This window comes from Andrographis paniculata, unplaced genomic scaffold (genome assembly GCF_009805555.1).
Source record: "Andrographis paniculata isolate CXL003 unplaced genomic scaffold, ASM980555v1 Contig60END, whole genome shotgun sequence".
Lineage (NCBI taxonomy): Eukaryota > Viridiplantae > Streptophyta > Magnoliopsida > Lamiales > Acanthaceae > Andrographis > Andrographis paniculata.
In genome coordinates, this window is record NW_026137596.1 from 3,948,018 (window position 1) to 3,968,360 (window position 20,343).

General features: G+C 36.6%; 1 protein-coding gene across 1 annotated transcript; it reads right to left on the reverse strand.

Annotated features, from left to right (window-relative positions):
• Nucleotides 1–16,727: 16,727 nt before the first annotated feature.
• LOC127259304 (receptor-like protein EIX1) lies at nucleotides 16,728–19,500 on the reverse strand. The gene has a single exon (XM_051286542.1). It carries the CDS (start codon nucleotides 19,483–19,485, stop codon nucleotides 16,909–16,911), a length of 2,577 nt encoding a protein of 858 aa, XP_051142499.1. The 5' UTR covers nucleotides 19,486–19,500; the 3' UTR covers nucleotides 16,728–16,908.
• Between the last annotated feature and the right edge of the window lie 843 nt (nucleotides 19,501–20,343).

The window sequence follows — 20,343 nt, forward strand, 5'->3', positions numbered from 1 at the left end:
CAATCTGTTCTGAGATGATGGGAAAATGCTTCACGATCGGAGTCCACAATTGACGACGGGATAAATCTAGATGATGTAGTTAAGTGATGTTCGCATCTACGGGGAGATGATGAAGCGAGGGAAAGAAAAATAGGGAGAAGGGAGAAGAGGAAAATGGGATAAGAAGAGGAGAATAGGAGAACAAAACAACGAAATCGAGAAACGCACCTCCTCGACATTCCCTCGCCTGCACCGGGTGGCCGCGACTTCAGCTCGAGATTTTAATTTTGAAGAGTGGGTCGTTGTAGGTTATTTATTTCGATTTTTGAAAAATTCTTCACGAGATCATAGGCGAGGGCGGTGAAAATAGGGCCATTGTCCCTACTCTTAATGCATATGCAATCTAAGGTTTATGTAAATTATATATTAGATTTTCTATTTTTAACATACTTCTTGGTTTGTATAAATTTTATGTTAGTTGTCTGATTAAGACGTTGCAAGCTCCAACATCGGTATCCCTCGACAAATCTTTGGCCATTGCAACATAGGCTTCAATCGCTCCCCAACTTTCAATCTTCATCATCAAACATTTTAATTTGTCAACGCATGGTGTCTCTTCGGTTCTCGAAGCTCGTCCGACAAGAAGTTTTAGAATTATGAATCTTGGCGTTCGGACATCCATGTCACTTTGTATCATTTTGCTCCGTCCAAATTAATCGAAAGATCATAAAAGTTAAAACTATGTGAATATGAAAGACGTTGGGTTCTGAAAAGGAAAGATTCCAAAAAATAACAAATATGTACAATAATTTTGTGATATAAGGGGGTGGAAAAGGTTAAAAGAATATCTAGGAGCTTCTTTGGATTGCTCACCTATCATAAAAATGATCTACTCATATTCTACCCTGCACAATATTGACATTTTGAAACCACATTGATGCCCATTTTTTGGATGGATGTCTTAATTGGGATTCAATGAAAGAATAAGCCAGAGCAGAACCGACATAGTATGAATAATTAAAAGAGACCAAAGACTACGAAAAAAATGACTAATATGGGATAAGATACGGAAGGAATCTCACACCGATATTTAAATATACATAGTATAACATATTTAATTATGTACATCATATTTTATAATTTATATCATCATCTACATTGTAAAGATTACCCTAATTAAAACGTGGTAGAATTTTGCACTGTTGATGATGCGTACAAGGGTTACTACGAGTACACTCATAGCATATAATTTGTCATTTAGAAAAAAAAAAAAAAAATTGTAGGAAAGAATAAAAGATAATTTACAATATATTCAATACAATACATAAAGTATTGTTGCAAGCAAATGTGCAAGTTATGAAGTAAGTGTAACATGAATAAGGCTATTCACAACTAGGATGACATCAACAATATTGAATATGGTACTATTATTGTAGCTGAAAGTTGTGTTTGTTTGGATGTTTGAATGTTGATTTAGATTTTTGAAGATTTTTAAGGTAAAAGTGTTTATAACTCCCATGTGGTTTCAAAATTCAGCGTAAAATCTCCCTATACTTTAAAAATTGCATTGTACCCCCTTATACTTTAAAAAACGTTGCATGAAACTCCACCACCATGAAACTTTCCTCGTGTGATAAGAAGATGATTTCATATCTACATGTTTTGCATGGCAGATGGGTTTTATGCAAAATTTTTGAAAATATAAGTGAGCATCATACAATTTTTTAAAGTAAAATGGGAATTTATGCTGAGTTTCGAAACCACAAAGTGGTTTCATGCAATATTTTTTAAAGTATAAGGGAGCGTCATGCAATTTTTAAAGTAGACTGAAAATTCACGCTGAGTTTCGAAACCACAAGGGAGTTATGGGCAATTTTGCTGATTTTTAAATTATGTTTGGAGGTTTGATTTTGCAATGATTATGTTGGAAAAATTATTATTTTATTGAAAAAATAATATATTAATGTGATAGTTTGAATTAATGGTATTTAAATATTATTAAAGAAAATATGAGTAATAATTAAATGTGCTGTTTGATTTGATATAAATTAAATTAAAATTTGATCTATTAAAATAAAGGAAATTGAAGCCGATACAACTCTACAACGAACGCGAGTACAATTATTAGCACAAGTTTTCAATTATTCTCTACATCTATGTTGACAAAGCCTGAGACCGAAGTGATATGAGGAAATAATGATGTGGGGTAAGGTTGCGATTTTATGATTCAAATTAGCACAGTATTTCCACGGTGCTAATCTTTCAAAATCGTTGAAACAAATAGGATCGAACTTTAGCTTCCAGGGCTGACTCAAAAAAACTTCCAGATTAATCTCGCGAATGATGGATATATGAATGAAAATACAGTGAAATCAACATTATATTGTAAAAGAAGGCAAAAAAAAAAAGAGCAAGTAACAACGGGAGAAATTCAATAAGAACGAGAGAGAAACAAGAAATAAAATAAATTTCATGAAAGTAAAGGAAGTAAAGTACAAAAATAAAACATAAAAAACAATGAGAGAAGGAAAAAAAAAGGAAAGGGTAGAGGAAGAGATAATTTTGAAGTATTCTTGGTCATTTTCATTTTCGCAAGTGTTATTCTCTTTTAATATATCAGATATCTCATTTAATTCTTCTAATAAAGATATTTTATTACTTTATTAAGTATCTTGTAATTTCTTCTTTAATAAGTGTCTTCTAATTTCTTCTTGAAAGGTTGTATAGTTGTTTAAATAAGTTTTTTTTTTTTAAATTCATGTAATTTCTTTTTCAGCATAACTTATCGAAAAGATTTTCTATCATTACGATACATTAAGTAGACTTTTAAGTTTCATAAATTTCTATAAAATTTTCATTCTAACTATTTCTTTTAAACTTCCTCCAATTTTTTTGGTTTTTTTTTTTTTTTCAATTCTTCTTTGTATTCATGAGCAATCACATGGCTCAACTCCTCTAGTGATACCCATTCTCTCATTGACTCTATTTAGACCATTTTTCTTTAGCCAACATCATCAAGTAAAGCTTTAATACCTTCTTTTGGGCCTTCACGACTAAACCCAAGATGTAAATGCTTATTTTTCTATCTTGAAAAAGGAATAATCACCAAATGGCCTTCAATCGTGAGAATGATAATTTTCAAGAAGTAGTCTTCCATCAAATTGATGTTTTTTACTTCTTTTGGTTATCTTCTTTCAAAGTATCGGGTTTTTTCTCTCCAAAATTTTGTACCATAACTCTAAATTCTTTCAAGGTCTCAAGTCTTCTCTTTACTTCCTTGGGCTTAGTTTTTCATCAACCCGGACTTTCATCTATCTGGTTTTTTATTTGTTTGAATATTTGTGAAATAATAGAAATTATATTATAACAAAAAAAAAAAGAGTTCCAATGTCATATATATAGGCATATATGTGAGCCCTAAAAGACTATATAAAAAATATGCTATCATTCCCCCCTCAAACTCAAGGTGGTAAAGTAGAAACCAACTTGAGTTTCCTAAAAAATATGGAGAACCGGCCCGGGAAGAAGGACTTGGTGAAGATATGTGCAGTCTGATCCTCGGAAGAGACAGGAGATAGATGAACAGTACCTGCACGAACAAGCTGACGAACAAAGTAGCAATCAATCTCAATATGCTTGGTGCGCTTGTGAAAGACATCATTATGAGAGATCTGGACTGCGCTCATGTTGTCACAATGGAGGGAAGTGGAAGACTACTGAGGAACCCGAGATCATAAAGAAGCCAACGAAGCCAAAGGAGCTCTGAAGTCTAATTTGCAAGAGCACGACACTCAAACTCTGCACTAAAGTGAGAAACGATAGTCTATTTTTTGCTACGCCAAGAAACAAGGGAACTCCCCAAGAACAAGTAATAACATGTGATGGAGTGACCATATGTCGGATTACTTGTCCAATCAGCATCAGAGAAACCAGCAAGAACCAACGGAGAGCCAACAGAAAAGTGAAGACCATGTAGGAGTGTTCCATTGAAATAACGAAGGATGTGCAACACAACAACATAGTGAACTGTCTGGAGATTAGTCATGAACTGACTAACAACATGGATTGCATGAGCTATGTCAAGGCGAATGACTGTCAAGTAGATCAGGGATCCCACCAACTGCTGATAACGGGAGAGATCCTCTAATGGAGTGCGTAAAAAAAAGCAAGTCGGCAGTTTCTCTCGAGATGAGTGGATGCAATCTAACTATCAGTCAGACCTGAATGAGATATGAGATCAGAGGCATATTTCGCATGAGATAGATATATGCCATCTGATGCGTCAAAAATCTCAAGTCGGAGAAAGTAGCAGAGCTGACCAAGACTCTTCATGTTGAAGTGTCGATAGAGGTAGGTTTTGTAGATCGGATATACCAGAGGTGTCATCACCGGTAATAACCATGTCATCCACACACAATAAGAGAATGATGATCCCCACAGGAGAACAAAGAATAAAGAGAGCGGATTCTTTAGAAGATGCAGAAAAGCCATACTTAAAAAGCGCAACACTAAACTTGGCGAACCAAGCTCGAGGCGCCTGCTTCAGTTCATAAAGGGCACAACGCAGCTTACATACCTTCCCTAAAAAATCGGAACCATGTGGAGGAGTCATGTACACTTCCTCAGACAAATCTCCATAAAGAAATGCATTCTTCATATCCAACTGTAATAACTACCAATATCGAACAACAAAAACAATAAAGAGACAATGGACAGATGTCAAGCGAGCAACGGAAGAAAATGTCCTCATAATCAATACCATAATCCTACGAGAAACCCCTGGCTACAAGGCAAGCTCTGTAGGGCTCAATAGAACCATCGGAGTGAGTTTTGATCTTGTACATCCATTTGCAGCTAATAGCTTTCTTGCCAAGAGGGAGATAAACGATATCCCACGTGTCAATCTTCTCATTAGCCTGCAATTCCTCAAACATAGCATCGCGCCATAAGGGATCAAAGTTCTCCTCACGAAAGGTCCTGGTTCATTGTGAGATGAAATTTCAGAAAAACAATAATAATCAAATATACAAAATGAAGGGCGACTTACACAGGTGGGTCTCCAATCAGTGGTGGCAGAAATTGAAACATCCGGAGGATCGGACACGGGCTCAGGAGGCGCAGGTGGGGAAGGATTAGCATCAGACAGACCAACAAGAATGAGCAGGGATTCGAGACCTGTAGGATGAGGAGAGGAATTCAGAACAAAGAACGGGAACTCTGACTCAAAGAGAATAAAAAATTTAGACTCAGAAGAAAGGAACTTATTCTCCCAAAAGGTAACATCCCGAGAGATATGTAGACGATTCGACACAAGATCCCAACACAGACAAGTGTGTGGTTCTAATTTATTTCGTTCATGATGAGGAATATGAACAAAGCTGACACAACCAAAAGGATGAAGATGAGAGTAATCAGATACCTAGCGGAAGAGCCTCTCAAAAGATGTGATATCCTGAAGGAAAGAATAGGGTAAACAACTAATATTATAAACAGTAGTAAGAGCAGCCTCACCCCAAAATCGATCTCGACAACTAACAGATAACAACATGGCTCGAACTGTATCTAAAATATGACGATACTAGCTCTCTGCCCTACCATTTTACTGAAATGTGTAGACATGAACGCTGGACAAGAGTACCCTAGATGGACATAAAACTGAGAAAGACAGAATCATTGTATTCAAGAGCATTGTCAGTGCGAAAAGTCTAACTAGGACACGAGAATTGAGTTTGCACTATTTTAGCGAATACAAAGTAAATTGAGGCAAGTTCAGACTAATTACGCATAAAGTAAATCGATAGTAATCATCAATATAAGGTACAAAGTAATGAAACCCAATAAGAGTAGCAATAGGAGAGGGCCCCCAAATGTCAGAATGTACTAACAAAAAGGTTTATCAGCGATAGATAAGTTGTTCAAAAAAGGTAAATCTTGTATTTTCCAAGTTTACAATGCAAACAATCATAATACTCGAAACGAACTAAATCTAAAACACCTGTATTTTCAAGAGACTTGAGTTTAGATAGGGAGACATGATCAAGTTTGAGGTACCAGTGATAGGAAGAGGAATGGGAAACTGCAGCAGAAATAAATGGTATCTGGCGAGGGCGAAGGTAGTCAAGTTCAAATAGGCGGCCTTTCTTACGACCCGTCCCAAGTATCTGACCCTTCTGCATGTTCTAAACCTACACACCAGAAGAAGAAAAAATTACAGCAAGATCCTACTCAACCAGCTGACCGACAGACGCAAGGTTTAGGGCTAATTTGGGAGTGCATAAACATCATTAAGGTGGGGGGACGAGATATGACTAGTATGGGTAATGTACATGGAGGTGCCATCAGCGGTAAGTATAGGAGAGGACGTGGTGACAGGTTTGGAGGAATGTAAAAGGCGAGAATCAAGTGTCATGTGATTACAACAGGCAGAATCAATATACCATATATTGTTACCTGATGTCGAGGCTAAGGAAGGGTGAACTGATAAATCTTGAGTGAGCATGTGACGGAGGTCCTCATGAATTGGAGGCGGCTGAGGCGACTGTGATATGCTAGTGGCAGCAGTAATGGCAGAGGAAGAGCTGGGAGAGGACTTATCAGCCTTGGGATTTTTGGGACAATGCGAATAGATGAGGCCCTTCTGATGACATTAATAACACTCAACCTTAGGGCAGTGGATATAAAGATGATCAACATTCGGGCGACAGTGACATTTATCAGACTGAGGTGGTCGGGAATCCTTATGATTATCTCGGTGATGAGGAGTAGAAGAGGAAATTGCCAAAGCCAAAGAAAGGGTAGGAGCCTTTAGCATCTTGAGACAGGTGTTCTCAAACAAAATCTTCTTAATCGTTGTTTCTAAGGAAGGCAAAGGATGACGATGAAGCAAAGAAGCACGCACAGACTCATATTCTGGACCAAGCTTCATCAAGATTTGAATCAACCAAAGGTGCTCAATTTGTATGTCTGTCTCATCAATGTGATCCCACATAGACTGTACAGTAGAAAGGAACTCATTCATATCCTGGAGCGAGTCATGTGTCCGTGCATTCAATGACATGATAAGTTGATAATAATGCATGTCTCTAGTGGCCTGATAATGATGTTGCAAATAATCTCAAGTTTTCTTGGCAGTATCTATGCGGAAAAGTTGAATTTGAATAGACTTAGAAGAGGTATTCCGAACCAAGTAAGAATAATGTAATTCTTATTATCTCACTCATCCAAGGCATTCTATGAGTCCATGAGCTCCTTATTGGTGAGGGGCGCCGTTAAGGTGACATAAGAAGCAACCGGTGCAGAAAAGTTGTCAGTAACATAGTGCCATAATCTTTTACCAATCAAAAAGCTTTTCATGGATTCAACCCACAAATCAAATTATCTCAAAAAAGAAGGACAATATCCCGGAAGCGTCCACACGATTCATATTAAGAGCCATAAAGGACATCGGAGATCAAAACAGGAGGAGCCGGTGTCGTCCGGTGAGCGGCGGTCGACGGTGAAACGAGGCGGCGGTGGTGAGGGCAAAATAAACCCTAACTTGGTTCTGATATAATGTTTAAATGTTTTCAGAAAAATAAAAATTATATTATAATAAAAAAATGAAAGTTTCAATGTCATATATATAGGCATATATATATGTCCCAAAAGACAATATATAAAAAATATGTTAACATTATTGAATTAGTTTCCTCTTTTATTTTTCTGTAAATTTTCAAAAATCAGTTTGATTTATTTGGTTGATTGTAAGAATTACATTGGGAAGAAAGACACAAGACACGGATAGGACTTAGCCCTAATATACTATTAAAATTCAAATAATATATTTAATATTATAAATAAAATTGTATTGACATAGTACCTCCGTCTTTCAACAATCTATCTATTTTTTTATTTTGGTCCGTCTGATAACAAAGTATCAATTTCTATTTTAGTTTTTGTACTATTTACATAATATAACAAATATTCTTCTAATTTACAGTATATTACACAAATATCATTATATTTATATCATACAATACTAATAAGATTAGTTCAATCTTTTCATTTTTATTTCTACTATATACCAATATAATACTAATATTTTTAAAATTTTATGCAAAAAATAAATGGATATATAGATATAAAAGGGATGAAGCATAATATATTATTTGTTTATATTTTAATTAATTGATAGATAGAGAGAAAAATATATCATTTGTTAATAAATAGATATTTTGTTTATATTTCATTAGTGCATCATAAAGTATGATTATTGATTTTTGAAATAATATTTTAAGTGTGTGTCTTGTAACATATTATACAAATTATGTCAGCGTTTTTATTATATTTTGTTTAAGGTATTTCAATAAAAATTAGATATCTTTTTATATGATTTACTTATAAATTCAAAAAATAATGCAATTAATCAGAATTATAAAATTTGATAAATTACTCAATCTCAATATACATCTATATATATATATATATATATATGAAAATCAGGGACGTAATTTTCCTATGTTAACAAAAGCATTACAATTAGTGGTGGACACACCAAGTGGCAACGGTGCACTGCAATTAAGCTACAACATATATAAATATTGACTAACATATAGTCCAAAATATTTTAATCAAAGAGAAATAACATTTAGTGAGTTTTTTTTTTTTTTTTAATGATATTGTTGAAACGTGACTTGGATTTAGCGGTTTACCCGACTCGAAATCAAAGTAAAAGGGTTGTTTCAATTGGCAGGGTTTCTTTTGAGCTTATCCTAATTAATAACAAATAGGCTTAGGGTGTAAGGTGTTTTGTGGTGCTTATAAATAGATAAATAACTATGGTTCCTAGTCGTATGACATGACTGTAACTCTCTCTCAATCAGTATAATAAAATCTCTCTGGTTTCTGCCCGTGGACGTAGGTTGACACACCGTCATCGAACCACGTAAAATATTTGTGTTCTTTATTTTCTTTCTTTCTCGTTTTCTCATAACAAGTGGTATCAGAGTCATATCTCATTGATTGAAAATTTCCTCATATAAGTTTGATCTGGAGAAGTTTAATGGGTCGAATGACTTCACGCTCTGGAAGATCAAGATGAGGGTACTTCTGGTTCAACAAGGATGTGCGGCTGCTTTGGAGGGAGAAGACAAGTTTCCTAAAGACACAAAACATAAGATACATAAAGAGATTTTGGTAATAGTTCATTCCGCGATCTTGCTGTCAGTTACTGATGAGGTGTTATGGGAGGTTGTAGATCAGACAAAGGCTTTTGGGCTTTGGAATAAACTGTGTGAGAAGTACCAAAACAACTCTCTCACGAACAGGCTATATCAAAAGCAACATCTTTACACCTTTCGAATGTCCAAAAGTACTCAGGTAAAGGATCATCTTGATACCTTTAACCGTATCATTCTTGATCTTCAAGGGGTTGAGGTTTAAATAGATGATGAAGATCAAGCCCTAATTTTATTGTGTTCACTACTTGGTTCATATGAGAATTTTGTAGATACTATACTATATGGTAGAACTACAATTTCTGTTAGTGATGTGAAAGATGCCCTTATGTCCAAAGAATTGAAAAGAAAGGTTTCTCTGGAAGAGGGTTCTGGTTCAGGTCTGTTTGCAGGTAGGGGAAGACCGCATGAGAGGGGTAACGGGAATGGGAGGTCGCGTTCAAAATCAAAATCCTCTAGCAAAGTTAAGTGTTATCTTTGCAATGAGAAAGGGCACGTTAAAAGGGATTGTCCACAGAAGAAGAGAAATACAAAAGTTGATTCTAGTAACAGTGGCATCAGTGTTGTTGTGGTACAAGACAGTTCTGATGATGGTGACTTTGGTGAAGTTCTAACAGTGTGTAGTGCTAGTACTGTTGATTCCTGGATTATGGATACCGGTGCTTCTCACCATATGACGTTCTCTCATGATCTACTCACTTCTTTTAAGGAGTAGAATAGAACGGTGAAGTTAGGTGATGATGGGGTTCTAGCCATAAAGGGGATCGGGATAGTGCAGATAAAATTGCATGAAGGTACTGTCAGAAAATTTGACTATTGGTATGTTCCTGAACTCAGAAAGAATTTGATTTCTCTTGGCACCTTAGCCGAAAATGGTTTAAAATATCATGGTGAAGGTGAGTGGGTGAAAATCCTGAAAAGTGCTCTGGTAATGATAAAGGGAAAATTGCAACATGGAATTTTTTTTCTACAGGGCAGTTCAGTGATGGAAACAGCGGCGGTATCCCAGTCCTTGGATAAACATGATGATAGAACAAATTTGTGGCACCGTCGATTAGGTCACATGAGTGAGCTAGGGTAGTCTGTGTTGAACAAACAGGGTTTATTTGGTGGGGATGTGATAGGTAAAATTCAATTCTGTGAGGCTTGTGTAAAAGGGAAGCAACACAGTGTGAGGTTTAGTACCGGTCATCACACTTCAAAAGAAATTCTGGAGTATGTATATTCAGATCTATGGGGTCCTTCCCCGGTGAAATCGCAGGACGGGTGTTCTTACTTTGTCACTTTCATAGATTATTATTCGAAAAAAGTCTGGTTATACTTTCTGAAGACTAAAGATGAGGTGTTTGAGAATTTCAAAGAGTGGAAGACCATGGTTGAAAAACGGACGGGTAAACAGGTCAAGACTCTAAGAATTGATAATGGGTTGGAGTTCTGCAATGTTCCATTTGATGATTTCTGCAAGAAAAAAGGTATAGTGAGGCACCGCACTGTACGACACATACCACAGCAAAATGGAGTTGCATAGCGAATGAACCAAACCCTCATGGCGCGTGCTAGGTGCATGCGCATATTTGCTGGCTTATCTAAGCAATTCTGGACTGAAGTAGTTAACGCTGCTAACTATATGGTTGATAGATCTCCATCAACTTCAATTGACTTAATGACTCCTCAAGAGGTATGGTCTGGTAAACCCTCTTATTACTCTAATCTAAGAATATTTGGATGCCCTGCATACGCTAATGTGAATAATGGTAAGCTGGAGCCGAGGGCGGTAAAATGCATATTTCTAGGGTATGCAACATGAGTAAAAGGTTATTGACTGTGGTGTACATAAGGTAAAAATCCTGGTAAATTTTTTATTAACAGAGATGTAACCTTTGATGAATCTGCTATGCTTTATCAGAGTAGAGGTTGTGAAAGTATTGTAGATACAGAAGATTGTGGTGCTGACCAGAGGGTAAAGTTTGAGACTCCTGACAGAGTTATGTTAAAGGAAGAGCAGCAGGATAATACTATTGATCAATCTGATCAACCAGATCAGTCAAAACCTCAAGGGAAACCGGTTGAGGGGGAAGATGATGACGCTGGTACTGAGGTTGAAGATTCCATAGCAGCAAGAAAAGGAAAGAGAAATATTCAGAAACCAGCTAGGTTTGCAGGATGTGTCAATACATGTGACATGAATTTTGTGGCTTATGCACTGGCGGTTGGTGATGATCTTGGCTTTGATGAGCCAAAGACATATAAAGAAGCTGTGGTAAGTAAAAATGCAGAAACCTGGATTATGGCAATGAATGAAGAGATGCAGTCTCTTGAAAAGAACAAGACTTCGGATCTTGTTGCACTACCAAAAAGAGTGAAGCTAGTGGGATGCAAGTGGGTCTTTAAAAGAAATGAGGGAATTCCTAGTGTTGAACCTGCTAGGTTCAAGGCGAGACTGGTGGCAAAAGGGTTCTCACAGAATGAAGGAATCGATTACCATGAAGTCTTTTCTCTTGTGGTGAAACACAAAATCATCCGGGTTCTTTTGGCAATGGTGGGTACTTTTGATCTGGAGCTAGAGCAGCTTGATGTAAAAACAACATTCCTTCATGGTAATCTAGAAGAACAGATTTACATGTCTCAATACATGTCTCAACCGAAGGGGTTCTACAGTTCTAAAAGGGACCAGGTATGCTTATTAAAGAAATCTCTATATGTCTTGAAGCAGTCTCCGAGGCAATGGTACAAGAGATTTGACTCATTCATGGTGTCTAATGGTTATACTCGTAATCAGTTTGATAATTGTGTTTACTCAAAGAAAGTTTCTACTGATTCCTTTGTGTATCTTCTGTTGTATGTTGATGATATGTTAATTGCAGCTAAAAACATGGTTGTAATTAATGACTTGAAGGCTCTACTAAAAGGTGAGTATGAGATAAAGGATTTGGGTACGGCAAAAAAAATACTTGGTATGGAGATCTGGCGTGATAAAGAAGCAGGATGGCTATGGGTTTCTCAAGAAAAGTATATTGAGAAAGTATTGCAGGCATTCTATGTTGATCAGTCCAAACCGGTAAGTACCCCTTTGATGGCACACTTTAAACTTGATCGAAACACTATACCAGCTACAGATGAAGAGGTTAGCTACATGAAGACGGTTCCATATTCAAGTACAGTTGGAAGTCTTATGTATGCGATGGTATGTACGAGACCGAATCTCGCTTATGCGGTTAGTGTAGTGAGCAGGCTTATGGCTAAATCCGGGTAAAGCTCACTGGGGAGCTGTAAAGTGGATCTTGTGATATTTGAAAGGAGCGTCTAATATTTGAAAGGAGCGTCTAATATCTTGTGATATTTGAAAAGACCATGGTGATGGTCTTGTTGGCTATGCAGACTTTGATTACGGGGGTGACTTGGTGAAACGAAGATCACTGACCTGCTTTATGTTCACTCTGTTTGGATGTGCAGTCAGTTGGAAGTCTACTTTACAACCTACGGTTGCACTGTCGACGACTGAGGCAGAATACATGTCAATGACTGAAGGTATTAAGGAGGGTATCTGGTTACATGATATGGTGCAGAGTTTGGGTTTGAAGGTGGAGAAACTGGTGTTATTCTGTGATAGTCAAAATGCTTTGAGTTTGGCTAAAAATCCAGTATATCATGAGAGAACCAAACATATTGATGTAAAGTTGAATTTTATCCGTGATGTTCTGGAAAAGACAAGTTTTCTATTCAAAAAATAGCTACATAATACAATCCAGCTAATATGTTGACAAAGGCAGTGCCGACGAAGAAGTTCGAGCATTGCTTGAACTTGGCGAAGCCCTCTTGGGGCATCTGGCAGGAAGGAGGCAACTGAGAGATGCGGACGAACCTTTGGCAGTTGGAGAAACTCCAAGTCAAGGTGGAGATTGTTGAAACGTGACTTGGATTTAGCGGTCTACCCAACCCGAAACCAAAGCGAAAGGTCTATTTCAATTGGCAGAGTTCCTTTTGAGCTTATCCTAATTAATAACAAATAGACTTAGGGTGTAGAGTGTTTTTGGGTGCTTATAAATAGATAGATAGCTATGGTTCCTAGTCATATGACATGACTGTAACTCTCTCTAAATCAGTATAATAAAATCTCTCCGGTTCCTGCCCGTTGACGTAGGTTGACACACCGTCACCAAACCACGTAAAACATCTATGTTCTTTATTTGTTTTCTTTCTCGTTTTCTCATAACAGGTATAAATGACCGACTTATCTAAAAATTTAAGATATTAGGATACAACATCGTTTAATTATTTATCTACAATGAGAACATTTTTAAATATAAAAAATGCAATTAATCAATGTTATGTATTTTGAATAGATATTTCATTACAATAAAATATCATTAAGTAATATAATACTTTCTTAATTATAATTTCCAAATCACCTTTGCAATTAATAATTATGATTATAAAAAATTTATGGTGTTTTTACAATTAGTTAGATTTTTACTTTTAGCAAATTAGATTAATTGCGCATTGATGTAATTAATTGCTCTGACTAATTTGATATACTAGTAATTTGTGTATTTGATAAAATAACAGTTTGATCATTAATTAAAGATAAAATGAAAATTAAAGATAATTTATATTTTATTTTAAAATATTTAATTACATTTTTTTATGTGTAAAATCTCTAAGAATTTTTTATTAGTTAATGAAACTTTTACAAAGTATTATTAAAATATTTGTTTTGTTATTTATTTATATGATTTTTTTATCAAAATTTGTGTAAAATATAAAATAACAAATTCTTTCTATATATTTTTATTATATTAAATATTGTATCGGTTGGCCAACTAGTTGAGTAAGGATTACTGTTACTTTTTTTCCTTCTGGTGTGCAAGTTCAGAATCCACGTACGGGTCAAATTCTTGTGACAAATCGAAAAGTAGGTCAGTTATATGAGGTACAATTTTTTAAAATTCTTTTTAGTAATTTCTCTACTGCTATTACATTTCCTTCCCCCTAGTCTTCAATGGCACCTTTGTATTGGTCATGTGTCTTCCTGTAAAATTTAGTCTCTCGTTAGTAAGTAAAGGTCATTTGGGTTCTACTCGTTTTGAGTTATTTGATTGCTTACACTGTCATTTGGAAAAACAACCAGCCTTATCTTTTTTAAAAAATATATCGGTCGCAAGTAAACCGTTTGCATTCGTTCATTCTGATATTTGGGATCATTCCCTTGTTCCCTCGATAAGTGGGTGTTGTTATTATGTCATTTTCATAGATGATTACTCTTGTTTTACATGGATATATTTTTTGAAACACCGTTCAGAATTATCTCAAACATACATAAAATTTGCTCAAATGATTCGAACTCAATTTTCATGTCCCATACAGACCTTTTGTATTGATAATGCTCTTGAGTATAGAGATTTTATCTTATTAATCTCTCTGCTCAAGGCACATTGATTCAACATTCCTGTCCATACACCTCTCAACAGAATAGTCGCGTTGAGCACAAACATCGTCACATTCTAGATATTGTTCGTGCGTCCCTATTGTCTGCCTCTTGTTCTGATAGGTTCCGGGGGAAAGTCACTCTCACTGCTGTCTATATCATAAATCGTATTTCATCATATGTCCTCCATAATAGCACCCCTTTCGAGCATCTATATGGTCAACCACCCGATTATAGTACCCTTCGTCCCTTCGGTTTTGTCGCTATCCTTCCGCATGAACATTTCAAATTGAAATCTCGTGCGCTTGTATGTTGTCTTCTTCGTTATGGGGTAGAGTAGGAAGATTATAGTATTTGGGATCCGGATTCTAAACAGTTGCGTATATCTCATCATGTTACCTTTTGGGAGAGTGTCTTGTTTCCACCCTGACTAAATTTCATATCCCATTTATTTCTGGTTCACCTTTCTTCCTGTCGGCATGTCCTCCTTTGTTTTCTGATCCTGATCCTACGGCTCCATCACCATTTCCAGATTCTATTCCAATTTAGACCTCTGATCCACCTCTAGTTAAGGGTTCTGGTCTACCTCCGACATTGTCTCTAGATGATGATCCATCTGCGGTCCCTAGACTTGTCATAGCTCGTCAATCACATCGAGTAAGTCACCCACCTGCTCACTTGTATGATTATCATTGTTACTATGTCATATTATCTCATCATGAGCTAGGTCATTTCGTGAGGCGAGTGTTGATCCATCATTATGGCAGCAAGCTATGACTGAGGAATTGAAGGCTCTGGCAAAGACTCCATCATTGGGTGCATGTGAGTTTTCAAAATCAAAACTAATTTTGATGGTTTCATTGAGCGCTACAAGGCTCGTATGGTGGCCAAAGGTTATTCCTAAGGGCATAGAGTTGACTATATAAAGACTTTTGCTCTCATTGCTCGTCTCACTACTGTTCGTTGTCTTATTGTTATTGTTGTTGTTCATCAGTGGTCCCTTCTTCAGTTAAATGTAAAAAATGCATTCTCACACGGCATACTTTCTGAAGAAGTTTATATGACTTCTCATTCAGGTTTCTCGTCTTCTGGAAAGGTTTGTCACTTACGTCGTGCTTTATATGAATTGAAGTAGGCCCCTTGGGCTTGGTATACCACATTCTATATTGCACTATTGAAGTTTGGTTTTACCACATGCGCTTACGACTCTGGTTTATTTGTTCATCGTTATTCATCTGGGATAGTTATACTATTACTTTATGTTGATGATATGATCATCACGGGAGATTATGCGTCTGGTACTTCTGATTTACAAGAATATCTTAGTAAGAAAAGAAGTTAAGAATATAGGTTTGCACACATTATCACAAAGAGAAACAAAGTTATCACATAGCCTAAGCAAACTCTATCAAAAAGCTTAGTAGACTAACATGCAGTTAGACAAACACTCAAATATTCCCGGAAAACTTACAACCTAAATTGTTTACTTAGTCTAGGAAACACAAACACAAAGTACAAAGACAACAAAGAACTAAAATCAAATCACAACAGCAAAAATTGATTTACTCCACAAAGCAACTAAAAAATACATATTATTCACTATTCACAAAGAATACACAAACAAGACAAAAACAACATGCATTCAAACATTCAGAATTATGTCAAAACTAAATTTTTTGCAGATTTCAGCAGCAAAAAAAGATTCCAGTAGACTAGTTTTAAAAAAAAAAAAAAGTTCCAACACCTATTTTTAACAAGAAAAGAAAAAAAAAATTTGATTTTAAAAGAGTTATCATATCACGAATATTCACCTACTAAACACAAGTAAAGAACAATTCAAATTCAATCAATATACATCACCTAAAATTTGACTACACAAAGTCATATTTGATAATAGCATAACATTTCCTAGGTAATGATTTACAATTCTTTTCTTTATTTTTCTTTTTATTATTATTTGATGATTAATTATTTATATTGTTGTTGTTTTGGTTATTCTTATTGAAAGTTCTATATTTTACATGCATAACCTCGCCACTTGAGTTTCAATTGATTTACAACTTTCCACATGATTTTACTATTTCAATTTTTTTTCCTCCAAAAATACAAAATCAAAAACCAATTTTTATTTATTATATTACACTAAAATTTAATTTTACATTCAAAACATCACATCAATATATATTTATATCACATCAAATAACTATTCAATACAAAAAATTTACTATTCAAAATCAAAACAAAAAACCAAAATTTTACAAATAAACACAACAAATAATAATAATATAATTACAGCATTAATTTGGGCATGATACGTTCCATCTTACGAAAATAAGTTTCCCTCCAACTCTTTTTGAACACAAGAACTCCTATGAAGCCCCAAAATCCCGTTCCAAACCCACTTACGATCACTCCAATTAAGTATATAGTCTCGACCGTGCCGTCATCGTCGTCGTCGCCGCCATTGTCGTCTCTTTTCCCGCCATTTTCCACATTTGGACATTTCTTCGGCAACGGGTCGCCGCACAACCCGGGATTGGCACCGTACATCGAAGGGTCATGTAAAGTTTGGAGTTGCCTCCCCGTCGGTATTTGTCCCGAAAGATTATTGTGCGACAAATTTAAGCGACTTAGATAAGATAATTCGGACAAACTCGACGGTATAGCCCCGAATAGATCGTTGTAAGACAAATCCATCGATTCTAAAAACTCCATGTTTCCGATCATTTCGGGGATTCTCCCGCCGAGATGGTTACGGGACAAGTTGAATCCGATCAAGGCGGAGAGGTTTGTGATGGCCGGAGGGATTTCTCCGACTAATTTATTGTTCGAGAGATCTAAATTTACAACGAATCTTGTCGTCACTCGGACATACTCCATGTCCGATCCTTTCAAGACTTGGTTGTAGCTCTCGTCGTACCAATGTGCGTATGGTATCACTTGGCTGCTGCTGCCCTTGATCATGCCGGAAAGATTTCCGAAGCATGTCGGGATTTGCCCCGTCAAATTGTTGTTGGCCAAGTCGAGGATTTGAAGTTTCGAAGATTGGCAAAGGGCTCGAGGGATTGCCCCGGAGAAGTTATTGTTCCTCAATCTTAGGACAACCATTTCGGGCAAGTGCGACCCGATCCATTCGGGCAACGTCTCGCTCAACTTATTATTCCCAATGTCGAGGACCGAGAGGTACTTGCAATCTTTCAAACTCGTCGGGATTCCCCCGACGAGATTGTTGTAGCTCACGTGCAACATTTCTAAGTAACGGGAGTCCCTGAAGGCGTCGGGGATAAAACCCGTGAGCTCGTTGGATGACAATCGTAACGATGTTATGTTGGGGAAAGTAACTAAACAACGAGGGATCGGGCCCGATAGATGGTTTTTGGAAAGATCAAGGATATCCATGCCCCTCATCTTACATATCGAGAGCGGTATCGAACCATTTAACATGTTGTCCGAAAGATCGAGCCCCCTAACGGTTGGAGAGAGATCGGGAATTGGCCCCGTTATGCGATTTTGAGGTGTGTGTAGCTCGGTAAAGTTGATGTCGGAGAGCCATTTTGGAAGATCGCCGTAGATGCTCGTGTTCGTCAACTCTAGGTAGGTGAGCTTCGATTGAGTCCGGAGCCATCGCGGAAATCGACCCCCGACTTTGATCGATCTTATGGAAAGGTGTCGTAGTCGAAAAGGAGGAATCCAATCGACTCTAACGTTCAACGTAAGCGCGTTGTAATCCGCCGCAAACCATCTTAGCATCGAGAGATTGGCGAAGTGACCCTCCGAAAGCGTCCCGTTGAGAGAGTTCCAAGACACATCACAACTGTCGAGATTCGACAATTGTCCTAAAGAGACGGGAACTTCGCCACTCAACTTGTTGTGATCGAGCGAGAGTTGTCTCAAACCTCTCAACCTACCGATCGACGATGGGATCGGACCGGATAAGTTGTTAGTACACAAGTGCAACTGCGTTAGCGCCGTCAAGTTTGTAAGAGACTCGGGAATACGACCGTTAAACTCATTGTAAGAAAGATAAAGCTCCGTCAACGACGAAAAGTTGCCGAGCAACTCAGGAATCCGACCCATGAGCCCACTGTCTGAAAGCGCCAAAACTCTTAACCAAGTCATGTTAAGAACAAAACAAGGGAATTCACCGCGGAACGAGTTCCAACTCAAGTGAAGATATCGGACGCTAGCGAGCGATAAAGAGCCCGAACACGGATCCGGGCTTAAATTACCAGGCCCAATCCCGGTGTTCGTAAGAACCAATCTTTCGAGAAAAGGAAGCCCGCCGAATACCTTCATCAAATCGTTCGTCCGGCTAAGGTTAATATTGGTTAGATCCAAAACCTCCAAACTCGTGAGGTTCGAAGCCCACGCGAGATCCTCGATCACCAAATCCTCCATTCCATACAAGTCCAAAATCCGCAATTTTAAGAGGTTTCCAAGGCTCCTCGGGACAATGCCCCCAAAGTTCCCGAACGAAAGGTTTAGATACTCCAATTGTTTCATCGATCCGAGAAATTCCGGGATCGAGCTATGTTGGAAATCGTTGAATGACAAGTCGAGGTGGCGCAACTCGCCCAATTCGAAAAGGGACGAATCGAGCTCTTTTGCGACTAGCTTTGTGACAAACTTTTTGTTATGGAGATTGAGCGCGACAACATGGCCGGTCACGTTGTCGCACGTGACGCCTTCCCATCCGCAATAATCGGGACCGTTCCACGTCGACAACCTCTTGTAAGGATCCGAGAGGCTTTGTTGGAACTTTTGAAGAGCTCTCCTCTCTTTGGGATTGCAAGAAACTGATGAAAGATTGGTAGTAATTAAGAAGATGACGATCGTAAGAAGACTTGTTAGAGACACTTTCACCATGTTTGTTTGTTTGATTTCTTTTTGGTAATGAATGGATTAATAGTTCATTTCCAATGAATGATACATAGTATATATAGATAGATGTAGATATATACAGGATATGTATGTATATTGTGAATTAACATAAATGTGAAGAAGTGTGTCTCATTCGAGTTTTGTGAAGAAGTGTGTCTTATTCGAGTTTTGAAAAAAATTGGTTTGAATTTAGTACTAAAATGATATTTGATATAATTGAAAAAAATACTTCCTCGGTCCATCGTTTATCTATCTGTTTGCTTTTTACACGAGGTTTTAGAAATATTAGTATTATATTGGAGTATAATAAAAAAAAATAGAAAAGACTAAAATAATCTTATTTTTAATGTTAATAGAAAGTAAGATTACTAAAAAAAAATTGATATTTTATTATGGAATAAACCAAAATAAAAAATTAAATACATTGCTAAGTTAGGAACGAGTATAACATTTAAATAGTAAAATTTGAAAAAAAATTTAAAGAGTAAATGAGAAATGAAAGTCCAGATTGAGATGTGTGAGTGTGAGAATAATGGTTGGGAAAAACTTACAGGAATTGTTAAATTGCTTGACACGTGTATGGTTGTGAGACTAGATTCGTCGAGAGTCGGTCCAATTTTTAATTTGGACCTGAATAATTATTCGATTTTCTTTATTTTTTATTTTTCGAAGCAATATATACATTTATCTTTGGGTGTAAGATAATATGATAAATATATATATATATATATAGTTCAATTATTTTTAAATTTTGTATTTACTACTTTTCTGTTTTCTATTTACAGCATTATCACTTATGACTATATTTCATACACTTTAATTTACTTTAATCCAAAATTTAAA